Genomic DNA, 21,213 nt, shown 5'->3' with positions numbered 1-21,213 from the left:
CTTATATACTCAACATCTCTTCTATGTTTTGTGGATATGAGATTTTTTATCTTAAATTGAGCTGGCATAATTCACAAATATATATTTAACTCTTTTCTGTTTAAAAAGATTAAGGTGTAATGTAAGATAAAACACATTATTAATTACTTCACTTTCAGCGAAGACTATGCATTAAAAGGCTAAAAGACCTCGTAAGTTGCTGAAAGTTGTGGTTTGGTACCAACTTACTATAAAAGTCTATAACTTCAAAAGTAATGCAAAGAAAAGTATGTTCCACAAACACAAAGAAGGAAGTTTAATTAACTAGTGACCCACAATTAGTGGTCTAAAGCTAAATTCAATTGAAGACCTTAATTTTTATTTTTAATAAAGTCTATTATAATCAATTTATTAATTTTTTTTATGAGACATAGCAATTTAAATTTGTCAAACTTCTAATAATTCTTTCACTCTTATATGAAAACTTTATATTTATACAAATAATGCTCAATATTTTTTATAAAAAATATCTATAATTTATTATTGCTTTTAAAAGAAATAAGGCCCAGACCTCTCAAATTAGGGGCCTAAGGCTAATGCCTTTTTTCAGATTTGTAGAGCCGCCCTGGACTCAGTAAAAATAAAAATTCAAGCAGATAACAAAATAACTTTATCGGTAACGTCAAGGATAAATTGGTCAATTTTTAAAGAAGAGATTGAGAGAATATTTCACACATAGACGAAGCGCGTGGAAAGATATGAATTTCTGATAATTTAAATATCAGCCTCTCCCAAAGTACTCCTATTTAGAAGTTGACGGCGATTTTTCTAAATTATCTTTTTTATTTCTTTGTTTTTAATTTCTAAAATATTTTTTCTCAGTGTCTTCTCACCAATTGCCATTGACGCGACAAAGCTTTCAAATCCAACAATCCCCAAAAAAAAAGTTCCTAATAAAATATTCCAAACACTCCCTTAAATACAAACTCTTTACGCGTTTATCTTTTCCTCTTTCGTCTTTCTTCTTCTCTATAAACCCTAGCTTTAATTTCTCTCTCCGCGTAAGATTCATTCATTCATATTTCATATTATGGATGATGATAAGGATAAGGTTGATGATTCATTACCTGGTGGTGGTGGTGCTGCAGCTGAGTTCGCTGGCGCAGCTACTGAATCGAGCTGGTCACTCGGTGGTGATGATGAATCGGACAATGTTTATTTCTTCGGTACTAGTAGTACTGATAGAGATAGCAGTATATTGACTGAATTCGGTTGGAATTTTCAGCCGCCCGGAGATAGGGATCGAGGTGGTGGATTTGATCGGATCGATGAGGATTTGGCGGGAAACAGTACTACTACTACTACTACTGCATCTGCATCTGCTTCTGCTTCTGTTACTGAACCGAAGTCGGCGGGGAAAATCACCGATGAACCTGTTTCATCTAGCTGTTCTGATGATCCGCCGGAGAAATCAACCGCTTCCGGTGGCTCCTCCGCTTCCCGACCGCCGTCCGATACAGCGTGAGTAATGTGTTTATCAACTTCATTCTCTCTGTGTCTAAATTCGTAATTAACTGCGATTTCAATGGTAAAATAAGGAAAATTTGCAGTAAGCAATGAGTAAAAAAAGGAGCCATTAACGTGTCCGTACGTAGTTCTAGAAAAAATGTCAAGTTGTTCACGCAAGTTGAGGGAAGAGAAAGAGAGGTATTCTCGTAATTTTAATCATCAAAGATGGGCTTTTCGGTATTGTCCACTTTTCTTCTGTGGCTTCAAAACAGCCGTTATTGCGGCGGGAATGGCGTGGATGAATTTTTTCCTCTAAAAATATCGTAATAATAATTAAAATATACTGTTTTAGGAAAAGTTTTTTTTTTTTTGGATTTCTTTTTCATGCTGATTCTCATATGATAAATGTGTATGAAAAAGTATCTTGCGATAACTTTCTCCGATAATGGTTGGGTAAAATTTCTCACAAAATTAGTTTCTTCTGCTTCATTATTTTTCGTGGTCCATTGCTTCGTACATTAGTAATTAAAGAAAGAAAAAGGAATGGTACAATATGGAAAGTTATAATATAATTGTAGAAACAATAATAAAGTTATTTTCGTGTGATATATTATTCAAATTATAAAATTCGTCATTAATACTTAATTATAATAGACTATCTACGTTATGTCTTTTAATGTGTGGCTCTTTGCCAGTTTCTATGTGAATACAGAATACTTCGTTAGTATAAATGAATTTTTGGTTTGTGTGATCTCTTAAGGTCCCATTGCATGCATTTCTCTACGTTGTGGTCTACGCAACGTAATTAAAAACTCAAGTATATTTTAGTTTTTTGTTTTTAAAAATTTAATCTTTTGTTAATAAATAAAAATAAGGTAGAGTTAGTTAATGCAAAGAACCATGAAGAGAATTTGGATACGTTTTAATAAGTAATAAGTGGTACTACTATTTTGATGTTGTCTAGTAGTATTACGCCACTTTCTTTATAAGGGTTTCTAGCTGTAAATTCGTGTGATACGTGTTCGAGCTGTGAAATTATTTTTTTCTTTTTGAGGGGAAGGAGGGGATAGGACGGAGGGCCTCAACCAACTGAGCAACGCTCTTATCCCCTTAGTGTTCATTCTCATTCTGCTTTTTATTAATGCTTGTTTTTTAATATATGGAGACTAAGAATCTATCTGAACAAAAACTTGAATTTGTCACTTATACTAGTGGTCAACAAGTAATACATCTAAATTTCAATTAAGTTGGAGTCAACTATAAAAACTTGTTACTTATCAAGTATATAAAAAGAATAAGAGCTAAAAACTAGGTGATATTGGTAATTCTGTCATAGTTTTGATAAACAGAGTTACCTGATACATGTTGATGGTAGGAGATGGCAAGTATCCCATGAAATTAGTCGAGGTGCTCGTTAGTTGCTGGTCCTGACACCACGATTATATAAAAAAAAAGAATAAGAGGTAAAGTAAATAAAATATATGTAAAGTCAATTTAGGTGACAAATATTCGTGTCTACAACTTCATTAAAAGAATAAATACCATTCTTTTTCAATTGAAAGATATTTTGTTTATTACAATTATTTACTTGGAAACTAGGTTGGTTCATATTAAATGATGCATTGAGTTTCTTAGTTATAAAGAAAATGGAATTTGATTGTTTATTTTGAGCAGGCCATATACTTTAAATTATGCTTCTTTATAATATTTTGTAGTACGTAGTAGTATATATGTAATATGATGAAGGAATCACATTCCTAATGGTACTTTAGGTTGAATATTCCACAGAAGCAAGGTTAAAAAGAAGGGTCAGAAACGAATCAGGCAGCCCCGCTTTGCATTTATGACCAAAAGTGAAGTTGATCATCTTGAAGATGGCTATAGATGGAGGAAGTATGGCCAAAAAGCTGTTAAAAATAGTCCATTTCCAAGGTCTCTTTCTTCCTAATTCTTTACATTGGCCATTCTTTGCTAAAATTCTCAATGAATTTAGAATTTAAATTTTTTGGGCTTCTGAATGCCACTAAATTCATTCATTATCTGAATCTGTAAGTTCAAAATTTAATAATTGCGGTGTTCTCGCGAGATATGCATAACTAATATAGGTACCGAATAATTATATCCACAAAGGGTTGGATAGATGAAATCACATATTTTCTTCATTTTAATTTATGTGATGTCGTTTGACTTGATATAGAGTTTAAAAAATATGAAAAGACTTTGCAATATTCCGAAACTATCATTAAAATAAATAAAAGGAAATGTGTCATTTTTTTAGGAACTAATTATAAAAAAGTGTCATATAAATTAGGACACAAATGATTGTATTTTTTTTTCTTTTTGCATAAATTATTTAAACTAAAACTTCATAATTCTCTGTCCACGTCATTTTATTACTAGGCCATCCTGAGTGACTTAAAGAAGTGAGTTTTTGGTTGTTTGTTAGTCATGATGGAACAATTAAGTCATAATTATTTGATGGAATTCCATCATTTTCTAGTGAGTAAAAGATCAAGGGTCATAATATGATACTTATAAAGTATTTCATATTGCCGGCTTGATTAGCGAGGGAGGTATAATTCTCTCTTTTTTTAATTAATATTAAACTAAACTTCAACTGAAAACAACTTCAAAAACACTAATAAAATTCACATATTCTAGAACTATTGATTTTAGTTTATTGTATCTTAGCAACATACTAGAAGAAACCTTTGCTTTCAGTGTTTCAAGAACATGTTTTTCAAATATCAATAGAATTAATGATGTATTCTATGAACATTATTGCATACTCTCTGTCCTAATTTATATGATTTATTTATTTTTTTAGTTTGTCGAATGGCATATTTTTATTTTTTAGTAATAATTTGACTCTAAAACACCTACTTTATCCGTATAATATATTAATTTATAACCAAACAAATATTTATCTCGTATTTTAGATTGTAAATTTCAAAACTCAATGTTTGTTTCTTTAGCTTAGTGTTAAGTTAAACTACATCATATCAAATAGGACGAGGGGTACTATTACTTTTGATGAAGTCAGAATTTTGGAGTTTATATGTTAAATAATTACTCATGATGAATGTGTATGACATGTCAGGAGTTACTATCGTTGTACAAATACAAAGTGCACAGTAAAGAAAAGAGTAGAGCGATCTTCTGAAGATTCGACAATTGTAATCACAACATATGAAGGACAACACTGTCACCATACAGTTGGTTTTCCTAGAGGTGGACTTATGAATCACGAAGCATTTACATCTCAATTAACACCTTTACCCTCACAATTTTACCATCCACCCGGTGTTCAATACTCTCATGAATTAGTAGTTTCTATGAGTCCTGCTGCTCCAGAATCGCGTACAATGACAGGTGAAACCGGACCCGAAGCTCGTAGATTGCCAGATACAAGTCAACCAGATGGTACACAACAGCCAACTGATGAAGGATTGCTTGGAGATATTGTACCTCCTGGGATGCGAAGCAGATGATATAAAAGGGTAATCCCTTTCCTGATTTGTCAATTTGACTCTATCTTGACATGCTGCATTAATTCATCAATGACATATTATTTGATCATTACACGTGTGTGTTCACGCAAGTGTAAGTATGTGTGTGTTTTATAAAGAAATTTCTGCCATGCCACATTGTCTTCTTTTTTTTTTTTTTTTGGTTTTCACACTCGATGTTTCCTGCTTATTAAAGGACAAAATACATTATCATTTATATAGGTAAGTGATCATAAGTTGCAAAGGCCACCAACATAAGAAGTTTATATAAGGATCCTATATATTGTTTGACCATTCTAAAAGTTTTAAACTTTTAAAGAGCATATTTTTAATTATTTTTATGGAACAAAAGTGCATGCAGATTTTTAATATTTCTTTTTTTGCCTTTTGGGAAGCTTTTAATAAAGATCTCTTGCTTTGCTTGGTCTGATACCTTGTTAAATCGCAAAGTCCATCTCATATAATTATTTGAACTTTCACATGAGGTGATTATATAATTCTAACACATATTTACAACCAGTTATCTGAAGGTTTTAAAGGAAACAGCCTCTGGCAGAAATGCAAGGCAAGGCTGCGTACAATAGACCCTTGTGGTCAGGCCCTTCTCCGGACCCCGCGCATAGCGGGAACTTTAGTGCACCGGGCTGCCCTTTTTTTTTATCTGAAGGTTTTAAATATCTTATAAACTTTATTTAGAAATATTAGGTGAATTCTTTTTATCTGTCCTAGTCTTGGTGGACAGAGTTATCTAGTGCCTGTTGTTGGTGATACTGGCGGAGCCACCTTGAGTTCAAGGTTCAATCGAACCCTCTTCGACGGAAAATTATATTATCTATACATAGTTAAAGTTATTTTCTATGTATATATAGTAGATGTCGAACCCTTTTCGACTAGTTTGTATATTTACTCTTCAGATTTTGAACTCCCTTAATGAAAATTCTGACGCTGTCATTGACTAGTGAGGGGCGGCAAGTATCTCATCGAGGTGCGAAAATTGGTCTAAACACCATGATTATAAAAAGGGGGGAAAAACACTTAATCAGTACTTTTCTTGTGATCATGGGCATCTAAAGTAGGATCAATATCTTTTAACCTTTCATTAAACATAAGTAACGGTGAAGTAATAATATGAGTTGTTGATGATATTTTAATGTCCGGTCAAATCGAACAAGATCCTGGGTGATGGAAATCTAAAGTTGATAAAAGTTGAAAACATATAAAAGTCTCTTTCCCATAGATTGCTTTCCCACCGCAACCTTTTTCTGTGGATGTTGCTTTGTCTCTTTAAAAGTTGCTACTATATCTATCAATACAATATAGTATAAAATATTGCGTTGTTTTGGTCCCCCACTGGTTTTAAGCAACACTACTGTATGGTCTTGATGCATGAACTAATTGATGATTGATGCTTTTCATCGACATTGTTCTTACTATTTACAAAAGGCTTGTTGCAATTGAATTACTTGATTACAATGTGACTGAATGTTATCTTGTGACAGATTTTGGTATCTGTGACAAAATGGCTAAACTAGCTAGTAGATAAGAGGGCGGCCCTATAGTTAGTAAGTAGCGTCTGTCCAAAAGAATGACAATCAAAGATTAAGAGGGGACCCTATATTTATAATGAAGTAATGAGGTGCGTTGAGAACTACAAATTGTCAGGTTCAAATTCTAGTGTAGGCTATATGCATAATGTGATTTCTTCTCATTTGTTTAAACGTTGGTGTATGGAACTTTTTGATACCTATGCTTGTGGGAGATAACAAGTTGATAAATAAATGAACTTTAAGCATAACTCAACCCCAAAAGCTAGTTCATGAGGACATACAAGAAGTCCATGTTCCCATCCCTTAGCTGATGTGGGACACCAGGTCACTCCCCCCACCTCCCGGTGCATGCCAAGACTGGATATCTAGATCGTGAACAATATAAGACAGAGGGCCCTACATCAGAAACAATAAATTGGGATGGGCTTGAATATAAAATCATGATAAAAATCATATATCTTGAGCATAACTCAACCCCAAAAACCTAGCTAATGAGAAGAGGATAGCCTAAGATCATATAAGAAGTCCATGTTCTCATCCCTTAATGACATTTTTCTTGTAACTACAAAAATCATGTCCCAAAATTCCTTTTAAAAAATAACTTAGATGTTCAGTTAAATACCTTCATATAAAATGAAACGAAGGAAGCAACTTTTGTTAGTGGGGTTTGGGTCTGACAAGAACCGTACTTCAATTTGGCCATAGGGTTTAAGAATCAGAGACCAAGTAAGGTGGCAATGGCGCTCCCTTTAGCTAGCTCTAGCTAGCATGCCAAATAATTAAAGGCAAATCTTGCTTTGGTTGGTTTTGCTTTTGTTGAGTTGATCTTACACATCTCATGCAAAGCATGCATAAGTTCATAGAATAAGTCACGCCTGTCTGCGTAAATAGAAGCATATTTTGAAGATGTGTGGTCCTACATGATCAGGCTTCCAATTGTTTTAAAGATATTATGCAAATATTCTTGCAGATTTTGTGTATGTATTTAACGTGTGATCATACAGTTAAGATATGCTTCAAATATTCTCATTTTTATTTCTTGCTTCCTACTAATTTTCTTGGACATGTAAAGAAAGGGTATTACATGTAGCATCTGGGGTGGGCATAAATATTGAACAATCGAAAAATCAAATCGAATCGAATTAATTCGGTCTTTTGGTGTCGGTTTTTCGATTTTTTGGTTTGGTATCGATTCTTTTTTTTGGAAACTTCGATTTCAATTCGGTATTCGGTGTAAAGGTCACGAAATCATGGTGCATTGAAGAGTCGAAGTTTTATTAAATAAATTTAAAGTAATATTTAAATTATATTACTTATATATTTTTGACTCAAAATATTTTAATTTTTATTCGTAATTCTATTATTTTTTTTACTTGTTGATTTCTTGGTAATTCTTGGTACTAAACTTAATAACACACAATGGCTCTTCGGTCACTAATAAGTAGTCTGGTGCAACTAAGGTGTTGCTTTTTTTTTGCAGCTAAGGTGGTAATTCTTGATTTCTTTTTCCCCCTGTTGATTTCTTGCTTAACATTTTCTTGCTGTTGTTCTTTTTTTCCTGTTGGTTCTTTTAGGAATTATGCAAGAAGAAAAATGCAGAATAATAAATCAACACAAGAATTTTTTACATCGAAAAATTATTTTTAAAATATCGAAATAAATCGAACCGAAGTTGAAAAAATCAAACTGAACCGATCTAGTTTGGTTTGAAATATGGTGCACACTTTTTCAAAATCGAACACCGAAGAACAGAACCGAATTTTAGCAAAACCAAATTGAAGAACTGAACGCCCACCCCATCTGCTTGATATATCCATTTTAATTTATTTGTTTGATTTTGATTTGGCAAGGAATTTAATAAAGTAAATAACACTTTTGAATCTTGTTTTTCTTAAACTAAAGAGTGTAGAATGTACCAAAATGCATTTTAATCTTGGAGTCTTAAACATATCATCGGGTAGAAAGTTGGAATTAACAACTGACTAAAAAAGGAGAAAGACATTATTTTTTACGGACTAAAAAAAGAAAGTATGACAAATAAATGAAATGGAGGGGTAGTTTTTATGTTGCTTGAACTTTTTAAAAATGTTATCGGATTCGTGTTTGATCTTCTAAAAGTAGTGATTTTTTTTAAAGATTCGACACAAATACGACAGCATTTTTTAGAGAGGACGAATGACAAAGCTTGATTAGTTTAACATATTGGATTTCGGATAGGGAATTAAAATCGATGAATGTGAATGGTCCTTGACAAATGTATTCTTGTTTTTCATCGTGATTCAGAATTTATATTTAATGAGTTCAACCTCTATTTATTGAAAATGTTGTATATTTTGTAATTTTGAGTTTTGAATCTAATGTATTTTTACATTTTTGATGATTTTTCTCCTCCTAAAACATATACATTTCCAGGGGTGTATATATATAGCATGGATGCCATTGTTGAATTTAGCTGGAATCAGCCCTCTATTGTGAAGTTAGCTATAGCTAGCTTTTGTATTTTTGCTGATCATGATATAGGAATCATGACTTAATGGAGAACCCTTGGATATATATTTATATATATAGCAGCTCTAGATATTCAAGATTATTAGATATATATATATATATAATTGTAGAGTTTCCCCTTCTTTTTTCAACTTTCTGGTATTGGGATTGGTTATTGGGGTTACATAGGAGGTCGGGGATGTAACATTTGACTTAATTAATGTTGTAATTACATTGTAACTGTGCTAGTAATAGTTTTTATTGCTTATTTCTCGTGGAATCCATTTTAATTTATGATTTGAATCGATACAAATTTTAAGAAAGAATGGGAATATTTTTTATAAAAAAAAATCATGATTTTGAACAAATCATAGTAAATGTGATTTGGTTAGAAAAAAATTCAAACTTTAATCAATTAATTATTGTTATTGGAAACTTGTATTGTTCACAAGCTTTGCTTAATCAATTAATTATTGTTATTGGAAACTTGTATTGTTCACAAGCTTTGCCGCAGCTAGGAATAGGCTTTGCGGAAGGAACGTTCTGAGTTGGAGGTAAGAATTATTCAATAATAGGTCCTTCACAATCAAATCTATTTATATAGTAACGATATTTAATTATAAAAGATTTTTTGGTAGCTGATGCTCTTAGCCTGTTCTTAACAGATTGGGAGCCTACCTAATCTTTATATTTTATGTTTTCTAAAAAAGATTTTCTCCGCTTAAAGGATAACCACATTTGTTACTAATGGAGAATTTCTTATCATCTTAAATTCAAGTGATTGAATTTACATCAATGAAAATCATGAACTTCATACGCAATAGAGGGATACAATTGAGGTTTTATTTTTCTTTTCTGCATAATGGATGGAGTTCCTTTTTCCATCCTATCCCATTTACTAGCACTGATCATTAATACTGTGTTCGATCAATTGCGTATTAATCAATATTCGGTTGATTGGTTTGAGATTAGATTTGTCTAGGTCACTTCGTTTTTGTTTTTGGTCCAAGCCAAATTTTTTTTGTCCAAGTTGCGTTTATTTTTGTCTAACTCACTTTTTTTTTCAATGTGAGTTTCGAAAATATCCCCATTCATACGTTTGAATCTACATCTATGAAACACAAGGTCTGAATGATCGACTCTCCAATCAATTATTAGAATCAATAGGTCTTCAAATTGTTCATTTGAAAAAATTGATATCCTTTTTATTTTATTGGACGATCATGATACTTCCCAAAAATCAAAATCAATGGAGGAATAATATCACAATTTTTGTTCATGAAGATATCAAAGTGGATAATTGACTCATTCTATACTAGAAATAATCGCAGAAAATTCTTTGATAACCCAAATTCCTATTTCTTTAATGATATTTCACGATCAAGATAATTGGCTAAATTCCGTGAAATTATTTCATAGAAGTTCATGTTTTAAATCGATCATATTTATTGTGTTATTATAAAAGCTTTTCATTAGGATTATTTATGAACAAAAGTAGATTAGATTCAAAATTTAAGTTTTATAGGTTCAACTCAAGGGCGGATCTAGGGGGCGGAAAGGTGTTCACCTGAACCCCTCGATAAAAATTATATATATATATATATATATATATATATATATCCTTTCAACACAAGACTACAAGTTGATTTTGTGATTTAGGAGTTTGAAATTTACCTTGAATTTTCATGTTCAAAATTTAGACATAATATTTTTATTTTTCTTATATCCTTAATTAAAATCTTGAATCCATCGGCGGTTCAACGTTTAAAGTTCTTAGCGTTGAACTCATTGACTTCTTATAATTTCATATTTGCAGTTTGTTATACTTACTCTGTTTCATTTTATGTGACACATTTTTTTTTTATTCCGTTCCAAAAAAAGAATGTCATCTTATTATACTTAGAAATATTTTAACTTTTAAATTTTTTTTTTTACTCTTAATGAAATAATTTACAGTAATACAAATAGCTAAGGATTGTTTTACACCACAAATTTTAAAAAAATTTCTTTTTTTCTTAATAACATAAAATAAACAAATATTATTTTTATTTTATTTTAGTAGTGTACATTTTTGCATGAGAGTAGTGCAGATATATTGGTAATGGATACGTTTAGGGTAAATGTTGGTAATTGCGTGGATTTCTAAGTTGCTCTATTGTCAGTTGACGTTTACCTTTTAACATCTCTTTTTATAAAAACTTTATAGTATAATTCACCTTTTTCCTTGTAGCCTACGTTATCATATTGTCGTTTTCTCACACGAGTTTTATGGATATCTCACCACTTTACTCATGAATGCGTGAAGTACACACGCATTTACTTTATAAATAAAGTATTATCTATTGAAGGCGACTTCGTAATAAATATTCCAACTCAAAATTTCTAATTAAGAATAAAGAATTACTAATCACTCACTAAAAGAAATGAATTGATTATTTATTTATTTTACCTAAAACCGATGGATAGTCGGGGAGTCCACATCATCGAAGTATGTTGGGTCGATTTAAGGAAATTGACGGATCCCTTGATATTTTTAAAAATCGATATGAAATTTTTTAAAAAAAAACTCAGTGGAATTTATGATGTTTTAGAAAAAAATATATATATAGTAACTTGGAATTGAATTCATGTATTTACTTGGAATTTATTATTTTATAAATTAATATAATAAAATAATTTATAAAAAAATATATAAAATTACATAGAAATGTGAGGAAAATATAAAATAAGTGTAAATGCATATAGAACTTTTCATCTTAAAACGTTAATCAAAATCAACAATTTGAAAGAAAAAATCAGAATTATTCATCTTAAATAACTAATCATCTTTTTTATAATAAAAAATTGAGTAGAAATTTATGAGCGGAAAAAAAAACGAAGATGAAATCTACCATCAGAAGAATATAACCAAATCACAATAAGTAATAAAGAATGATGTGTTTTATTCTGTAGTTTTGTTTATTGATCATTTCCCCCCCCCCCCCCCCCCCCCTTTATTCGGTGAAAGATGAAGAGAGAGAACAAAAATTAAGGCTAACAACATAAAATATTCAGATTTTTAAGTTGTTGAATTTTGTATTTTTGTGTATTAATTTAAGGATTTGTTTAGCAAATTTAATTTTAACTAAGAGAAATTTTTTGAACTTATGCTCCAAAACAAAAACTCGTTCAACACCTAAACAAGATTATGATTTGAATTCAAAAAGTTGTGGTATGGATTTGAAATTTAAAATTCAAAAACTAATACTCAAACTATGACAATAATTAACCAAAAAATGGAAACCTCTAAATACAAGATCACAAAATTAGCTACCTAATAAAGTTGCAATGTCTTTGATTGACGTATGCCTAATTGGGAATAATTTAATTAGTTCACCATCAAAATAATCTATTTTGAGGCTCTTATGATTATGTCAATAATTCTTGAAGTTGTCCCAAATCGTATTGATTTCATACGAATTAGAGAAGCATGTGTTTATCACTCCAACATTAACATAAAAAATATAACAAATTTTATAATGGATAAATAATTGCTTTTTGAAGCTCTGCAGGAGTTTCAAAAAAATTAAATTATTAACATAAATATCAAGTACAAGTTCTGATATTATTTTCTTTATAAAATGCATAGCCAAATGATATTATTTATAAAACCTTTCTTCAATAAATACTTACATGAGTCATGAGTGATTCAAATTATGTAATAATTTTGCAATCTGATTGAATTATTCGTTTAAATTTTTTTAAAAAAATAGAAGACGAATATATTATATATGTATACAATATAGTTCGTATACAATTTGTATATATTCATATATAAGGGATAATAAGTTTAAAATTAGATTTGGAATTATTTCATTATGTATTTGATTAAATCTTTGAATTCGCGAGTAATTTATACTAACAATGTGATATTATTCTTATCCCACAAATGAGGATAAGAAATCCAAAGTTAAAAATGAAAATAAAAATTGTATCCCCGCTTATCTAGTATACACATTTATTAGATAGTAACTAGTATACACCAAGTATATGTTTTATATTATATCCTGTTTATTTCATATTTAGTCAAATGAATCAAACATCGCTCGTTAACAACGTATCACTAAATAATTTCATCATTCTTTAATTCTCGTATTATAATTTTGTTATTATGTTTAAAAAAATTATCTAATTAGACAAACATTCCTATCATATTTACTAATTCTTCCTATAGTTTGAAATAATTACATATTAGCTCACTAATTAATAATTTCATACCAGATTTCAAGTTAGATACACCTATATATATATATATATATATATATATATATATATATATATATATATATATATATATATATATATATATATGTGTGTGTGTGTGTGTGTGTGTGTGTGTATTTTTGCTACCATATACAATTAAATAAGGAGAGATGCGAATGAGATAGTCTACGTATCACAGATAAATCTGAATCACATTAGATACATGTATCTGAGATGTCAAATATAGGGAGAGAGGCGAGCGAGATAGGGAAGAGGCGGATGTATCTGGATGCACCAGAGTACATGTATCCGAAGTAAAAAATTTGGTAAGATTCGTAATATCGTAAACTAGTGTGAAATTAAGTAATTAACTTCTTAACTAGTGAGATTTTTAAAGTTATCCTTATAATTTCAGGATAACTTGTTTCCTAACCAAACAAACCCCAAGAGATTCAAACTTGTGAGTACTTCATTGGGCCTTTAGTTGATCCATCAGATAAACATAAAAGAATTTAGTGGGCCTTTTTTCTCCCTTTTGGTACAAACGGCCCAATTGATACTAATTATGTAGAGATTAAGTGTTATGGTTGATTTTTCGCTATTATTTTATGCATATTGATTTCTATTTTGAGTCGGCCGATGATACTTACTCAGTACATATTGTCCTGTATTCAACCCTACTTGTACTTTTCTTTGTTTTATTTTGTAGAGTGCAGCGAGTGTTCCATCAACTTCAACTCGACCTCAACTCTAGCCAATGTCCAGCACACCAGGTTCCAGGGTGAGCTATTCGTTCTAGCTCGTATTGATTTCTCTCGGGCATGGCATGATGTCCTTATTTTTCGGACACATTATGTTATTTATTATTTTGGTGTTTGATATTTTCAGACTTAGTATTTTAGAATTAGATAGCCTTGAAGTGATGACTTTCAGGTTTTGGAAACACGTATCTAATAAACTTTAGTGGTTGTATTATTTCTTACTCTCATAAATTGAGCTTCCGCGTTAGTGTCATATTTTATAAATTGGGGTTTGTATCGTTGGTTCTCTCACCTAGGAGGTTAAGTGTGGGTGCCACTCATGGCCCATTTTGGATCGTGACAAAAACACGATAAAATAACGTTCATTGAACATTTTTTAATCATGTCTTTAAAAAATAGTCATACAATAGAATTTCACCTCCAAAATTCAAAATTCTATGATAATTATTATTCTTTAAAGACCGGAGCGGAAAAGAAGAATTTTGATGCAGACACGCGAAATTCCTAACTTCGCGTGACTGCATATAAATAAATAAAAATAATTGGCTTATTTTAAGGCTAAGATTTGAAGCCCTTCTTTCATTTTTGATGAGATCTATTAAAATTCCAGTAAAAATTAGAGGAGAAGCACTAATTGTGCAACAGTGTTAAATTGGCTTTCAACCTTTTGTTTACCTGTATTTCCTACTTTTTTTATCCTTAAATCTCTCTCAACCAATAATTTTATTATTATTTTCCATTAGAATGAGAATACGCACACTTAACGAGTCACATGTCATAATGTCAGAAATTTGACGAGTTAAAAGTGGATTTGTTTAGTTAGAGTTCATTAACCATAAGTAAAATTAACTCTAATAGTAAGGGGGTGTTTCAAAATAAAGTTAAACAACAATAGTAAAATTTTATGTTTTATGTTAAAGTAGTAGCCAACGTCAAGACCTGCGACAGAGTCCTACCACATTCAGGGACTTGCTTGTTGACACGTGAGGAGGAGCAGGACGTTAACACATTTGAAGATTGATTATTAATTATATAACTATTGAATTTAATCATTCCTTTCTTCAATCTTGATGGGGACACGATAAGCTTTGTGTTTTCCCACATTTTACTCTTGTTGGTAGCTTCTATTACATTGCAAGAAAACTAGTCACCAAAAGACTACAAGTACCAAGATATTTAAGTTCTCTCATACTAGATATACATTTTAGAACCCGTTACTCATCTCAAAACCTACGACGTCTAAATTCTGGATTTGCCAGTGTCACTAATCAAAATCTTTTTCATTATTATTATTATTACTTGTTTCCACTTCAAACTAAAAACAATCAGAAACTCGTGTCAGTGTGTCTGAACATTGCTACTTGCGCTTGCTATAAGTGAAGACGGTGTAACAACAACAACAACGACATACCAAGTGTAATCCCACAAGTGGTGAAGGAGGGAATGCAACATGAGGACTTCCCAGGGGGTCATCCATCATGTACTACTCTCGTCCAAGCTTGCTTAACTTTGAAATTCTGACGGAATCTAGTGCGTTAGTGCTGGTATGATCGCATCCTAAGTGGACTTTGTGTCTTTGGGAGTGACAAATTCATCAAGGGTGTCACACATATTATGCTGAAAGAACTAGTAAGAAAGCTTAAAGAAGTACACAATAGAGATAAGCTTCTTCAAATGGCAAAACCAAAGAAATCACTAGGCTATAGAATAAGCTAATAAACAAGAAAAGACAGATATAATTTGAATGTCTCAAAGCTTTAGAAATGAATATTTTTAACCAGCAAATATTGAAGCATATACTTGGGATATGCCAAAATCAGACAGAAATGTGAGGTTCTTTTCAACTGATCAGCAAGAATGAAACTACTACCTCTATGGTATCAAAAGAATGAAGCAACTGTGCCTGCCAAGTTGCCTATACATATCTAGCATTGTCTCTGCCAATCTGGAAACGAGCTCGCTGCCAAATGCTCGTGCATCTTGAAACCTTGTTTATCACCAACTACCAAGACACAAGGTGTGTATGCTCATCATCCTCATCATCAACAGGAGCAGGAAGATTAAGATCAAGTAAATTGTCAACTTTCTTGACTGGTGAAGATCGATTCATGTTCTGCTCATTTCCAACAATAAAATGAGACCTTTTATGGCCACCTAAAGCTTGACCAGACTTGAAAACCCGGTCACAAAATGGGCATTCATGCCCTTTGGATTTCTTAGGCTTAATCTTTTTCTCAGGAGGATTGTAAGACAGATCTTTAACAGCAGCAGAAGCCGGTTTTTTACAGCTAAATGTCTCTCTATGCTTGTCATCATAATTAGCATCGACATTACTTTCACCAGTTCCATTTATTGCCTCGAGATAGGCATTGGTCTTTTTATGACATGGTCTATGTCCACCAAGAGCCTGATAAGAGTTAAAACTCTTCTTGCAGTTCAAGCACTGATACTTCTTCTTTTGAATAGTTTTGCATCCTTCAGGACTTTTGGGACCGAGTTTTATCTTCTTAAAGGACTTATTCCCTAATTCTGGATGATAAGAACTATCCTTTGTCCTCTTTCTTGGTTCACATTTATCCGCATATGAAGCTATTGGATAATCATCAAATTCACATTCCGCGGTTAAATCCTTCCTCAACTCTGTTGGATATTTCTTGGTTCTGTTTAAGCCCTTCCCCTTATCAATCCCAGACTCATCATACCAAAAAGCATGGCTCATTTGAGAGGTGATCCATTTACTATTCCCATTTCTATGGAATCCATCAACAGATATATCCGATTCAACTATCGTATTTTCATCTAAGAAGTATCCAGAATCAGAGCTCTCAGATTCAGCTTCAACATCTAAAACACTAAGTTTCAAGTTCCTTTCTTCCCCTCTTTTGATTCGCGGTGTTTCATTTTGATTATAAACACATTTCAGCCTATCTTTTCTACCAAATCTCATGTCAGTAGAGGATGATTTAGTCTCCAAAACAACAGAATTATTATCAGAAGACTCAACGACTGAATTAACACCATTCCAATTCCCTGAATCCCTAGACAACATCATCAAACATTTGGCTACATCTTCCTCTTGATCTTGTTCTTCAATCTCAGAAACAGATGATGAACCATAATTAACAGTACTAATATTATTATTATTCACTAAACAGTCATTAGAAGACTTAACTACAATTCTCTTATACCTTTTAGTCTTTGATGATCTAGTCCTCAGCTTTTGCTCCTCCTCCTCTTCCGCATCAGTTTCAGTATCTGAATGACTATCCATCACTAACTTCTCTGAATGACAAGCCATATGACCACACAAAGCTTTCAGTGACTGAAATACTTTACCACATTGCTGACAAACTCTTTCTTGAGGAGGCAAAGGGGAATAAGTTGAATCAACAGCCCTCCAAGTTTTCTTGGGATTCTCTCTTAGTTCATAACCAGAATGACCACCAAGATCAAATTTTGGTTGCAACTTTTCAAGATTGGCTTCACCATTTTCCCCAAATTCAGTTGAATTTGCAAGTACATGAGATCTAATGTGGCCCCCTAATGACTTACCACAAGGGAACTTTTTGTTACACAACTTGCACACAAACTTCAAATCTTGATCTTCTTCCATATCAGTTAAAATTTTCAAGAAAGCAAATCAATCAAACTTCAAAAGACAAAAGTAAACAATCTTGACAGCTCAAATCATATGCCCACAATTCCACATTTCAAGAAACACCCAAAAATTCAAAACCCCAGATCAAAGTAAAAGGGAACAAAAAAAAACCAAAACTTGAAAAAAGCTCAAAACTTGGCCATATGGGGTTGGGACACAGATCACAAAGTGTTGCTCAAGCAATAGAAATTATTAAAAACTAGTCAGATGTGGGCACTTTTTGGGTAGTAAAAATCAGACCCACAACAAAAAAGAATGAATCTTCGAATGCCATATCTATGTAATCTCAGTCCTACACACAAAAACACATCAAAAGAAAAATACCCTTTTGCTTAAATGTTCAGTATTTCAAGAATCCCAAATGAAAAAACAAAAAAAATCAAAACTTTGAACTGAAATAGCCATAGAACCAGGGCAAAATTGTTCAGAGACTAAAAAAAGAAACAAAATAAACTATCACAACAGAAAGCTAAAGACTCTTTCTTTCTTTCTCTTTCACTTTGTTTTGTGTGTTATGTAGTTGAATGAGAATTCCATGCATAAATACAAAATTTGGGAGAAAGAGGCCAAAAAATACACAAAAAAGATGGGCAAACGTGTAATCTTGAGAGGATTATTCGTTCTTTAACAAAATTAAACGGTCAAGATCTATTTGATTTATTAAAATTTAAGAAGAAATACTTTTTTACAAATTAGTACTATCTTATGGGTATTTTAGAATTTAATTCCTCCTGTAGAACTATATAAAATGAGTTAATGACATCATAATGTGTTTGTTTTGGATTTAATTTAGAATCTGTTTGAATGAACTTATATAACTTATAAGAGTTATAGCTGATAAGTCAAAAATCATAAGTTAAAATTTATTTTTTGACTTATTTTTATTATTTTAATTTAAAAATATATTTTTTTATTTACCAAACTTTAGGAAATTACTTGGCCATTTTCTCAAATCAAGAATTTTGTTACTTTTTTTCTCATATTAATCTTTGGACTCATTTAGTGTGAAGGATAATGAATAACTAGTTTCAAAATTAAATTTAGGATGAGTTTATTCTATGTTTGATTGTGATAATATCATGAGATAATTTATCATGGAATTAGTTATTTTGAAATTATAATGTTAATTTTTATCCACATTGAGGTTGCGATAACAATCCCAAAATAACTAATTTCACGATAACTTGCTTCTCAATCAAACGAGCCCTTAGTATTAAAATAATCAAATTTTAGAATTTCAATATTATTAATAAAGTTAATTTAATAAAATACATATATATATATATATATATATACATATATATATATATATACATAAAATTCTTTTAAGGAATGTATATCAAGTTAATAGGAATATAAAATGGAGTGATAATATTCTCTGTGCTTGGTTTCTTTGACTTTGTTTTTTTCCCAACTAGAATATACTCTATTTTATTACTCAGTCAACTCTTTGTTTAATATTATTATTCATTTTGATGAATGGTTGCAGATAGAATATCTTTTATTTATTTTCCAAAAATCTGCATTTAATATAGTGTGAATACATGTTTTTTAAAATTCTTGTTGTCATATTGGGATTTGATGTGTCCTATGTTAACTAGGAGATCTTATAGCCCCACCAGCCCCAACAAGCACGCAATTTGATTCTGTCACTGCCCCACAATTCGTACCACTAGAGTACTCCCTCCCTCCGTTCTTAAATTCTTGTCATGTTTTATTTTGTATGCATCAAAAAATATTATCTAACTAGATCGAAATATTCAACTATCGACGGACAAAATCTAAACATTGATCACATAAGAAGGATGGTCAGGCCTCAATTCTTAGGGTTAGAGGGTAATTTGATCAAACTAATCAGGCTTCGATTTTCAGGGTTAAAATGGTAATTTAATAAACTATTCGTATTTACTATATTGCTTTTGTCTATTTAGTACTTTCTTAGTCAATTTTTACTTGTTTAGTATATTAAAAATAGTTGTCAAACTTTATTTGTTCAGATTGAAAAATTAAGAGATAATTTATTATTTTGTATTTATTTTAACCTTGTTACTATTAAATACTAGTATTTCATTTCCCAATTTAAATGGCTTATAATTAATAGGAGCAATATAACAAAATTATGCTTTTATTTATCTTTTTTTAAGATGTGTCAAATGAAAGATGAATAAATAAAATAGACGGAGAAAATACTTCTCTTTTTTGCACCATATTAATCTCTTCATATTTATAACTAAGGATCAATGTGAAAATAAATAACTAATTATGTCTCGATTTTCTATTATAACAAATATCATGAATCATTTATTTTAATAAGAATGATAAGTATTTAAAAATCATTGAGTTGCACATATGGTTATGCATATCTTTATAGATAGAGGGGAAATTTCATTAATGATTGACTAAGAAAGCACCATGGTAAATGTGCTCCCTTTTTTGCAATTGACATGACAGTCACTTGCTTGGTAAATTGATCTAATATTGCAAAAGAGAGAAAACAAAAAAATTATTCTTGCATTACCAACCTTTTCTAGCATATATCTTATTTCTTAATTAGAGATTTCAATTTTGATTTTATATATAAAAAATTATTAGTAAAGAGCATTTTTTTTTACACAATGTGACTTAAGATTAGTCGAGGATAGGGGTGTCAAGTGGGAAAGGTGGGTTGAACGAATCATGTTCTCAATATAAATATCAGACATTGGATAGGAAGCGCTAAAGATAAAAAACCTTTTTTAGAATATGACTTTGAATGCTTGGTAAGTTTTAATTTCTTTGTTTGATTTTTTTTAGGTACCTAATGTTTTTTATTAATTATGATTATATTATATATAACATATCCAAAATAAATATAATGATTATGATTTGAATTTCTTTGTTTGTTATTTTTTAGGTACCTAATATTTTTTATTGATTATGATTATATATAACATATCAAATACATATAATGTCTTCTTAGAATATTTTGATAAAGTTTCTTGTAGTTTAATTTGAACTACATATCAATCCCATTTTTTAATGTGTTGAATTTGACCGATCAAAAATAGGGGCCGAGTGAATGACTGGATAGATTAATAACCTGCCCAAACTTGAGTGAATTGAACGAATCGTGTTCTCAATATAAATATCAGACATCGAATGAAAAGTGTAAAAGATAAAAACCTTTTTTAGAATATGACTCTTTGTGTGTGTGTGTATGTAGTCACTGTGATTTTATTGGTAGGATAGATAAGATTTTTACAAGTTAGTTACTCTCTGTAGCTTTTTTAGTTTAATTCCTAAACAGATCTAACACATATGTACAGTGTTATTTTAAGGAAACAACATTAAAGCTAACTAAAAAATAATTGATTCCTATTATATACCAAATCTTCAAGAATTTTGTTGTTGGCATCATTTAGAATGAGGGCTTCATATCCATTTTGAAAACTGCTAAGGGATCAGATATAACCAAAGGGTAGGCTTTTTCATTAGAAAACAAAAATATACTCTACTTTTTTCGTTTTGAGTTATGTAATACT

General features: G+C 30.9%; 2 protein-coding genes and 1 pseudogene across 4 annotated transcripts; 1 reads left to right on the top strand and 2 right to left on the bottom strand.

The window, feature by feature from the left end:
* Positions 1-813: 813 nt before the first annotated feature.
* LOC129880104 (probable WRKY transcription factor 57) lies at positions 814-9,299 on the top strand. 3 transcript variants are annotated; one of them, XM_055953978.1, is made up of 4 exons: positions 814-1,500; positions 3,277-3,420; positions 4,589-4,988; positions 6,497-8,943. In XM_055953978.1, exons 1-3 carry the CDS (start codon positions 1,070-1,072, stop codon positions 4,977-4,979), a joined length of 966 nt encoding a protein of 321 aa, XP_055809953.1. In that variant the 5' UTR covers positions 814-1,069; the 3' UTR covers positions 4,980-4,988; positions 6,497-8,943. The 3 variants fall into 3 exon arrangements, 2 of the variants coding, with proteins under 2 accessions (XP_055809953.1, XP_055809952.1); XR_008765332.1 differs by lacking the exon at positions 6,497-8,943 and adding an exon at positions 5,665-5,839 and having other exon boundaries at positions 815-1,500; positions 4,589-5,527; XM_055953977.1 differs by lacking the exon at positions 6,497-8,943 and adding an exon at positions 8,957-9,299 and having other exon boundaries at positions 816-1,500.
* Positions 9,300-15,474: 6,175 nt separating this feature from the next.
* Positions 15,475-15,592, bottom strand: LOC129881270 (5S ribosomal RNA; annotated as a pseudogene).
* Positions 15,593-15,804: 212 nt separating this feature from the next.
* On the bottom strand, positions 15,805-18,112 carry LOC129874710 (uncharacterized). Its single transcript, XM_055950044.1, has one exon. It carries the CDS (start codon positions 17,645-17,647, stop codon positions 16,037-16,039), a length of 1,611 nt encoding a protein of 536 aa, XP_055806019.1. The 5' UTR covers positions 17,648-18,112; the 3' UTR covers positions 15,805-16,036.
* Between the last annotated feature and the right edge of the window lie 3,101 nt (positions 18,113-21,213).

The sequence above is a fragment of the Solanum dulcamara genome, chromosome 2 (genome assembly GCF_947179165.1).
Source record: "Solanum dulcamara chromosome 2, daSolDulc1.2, whole genome shotgun sequence".
Lineage (NCBI taxonomy): Eukaryota > Viridiplantae > Streptophyta > Magnoliopsida > Solanales > Solanaceae > Solanum > Solanum dulcamara.
Note: the sequence above shows the minus strand (reverse complement) of the source record. Positions and strands in the feature narration are given on the sequence as shown.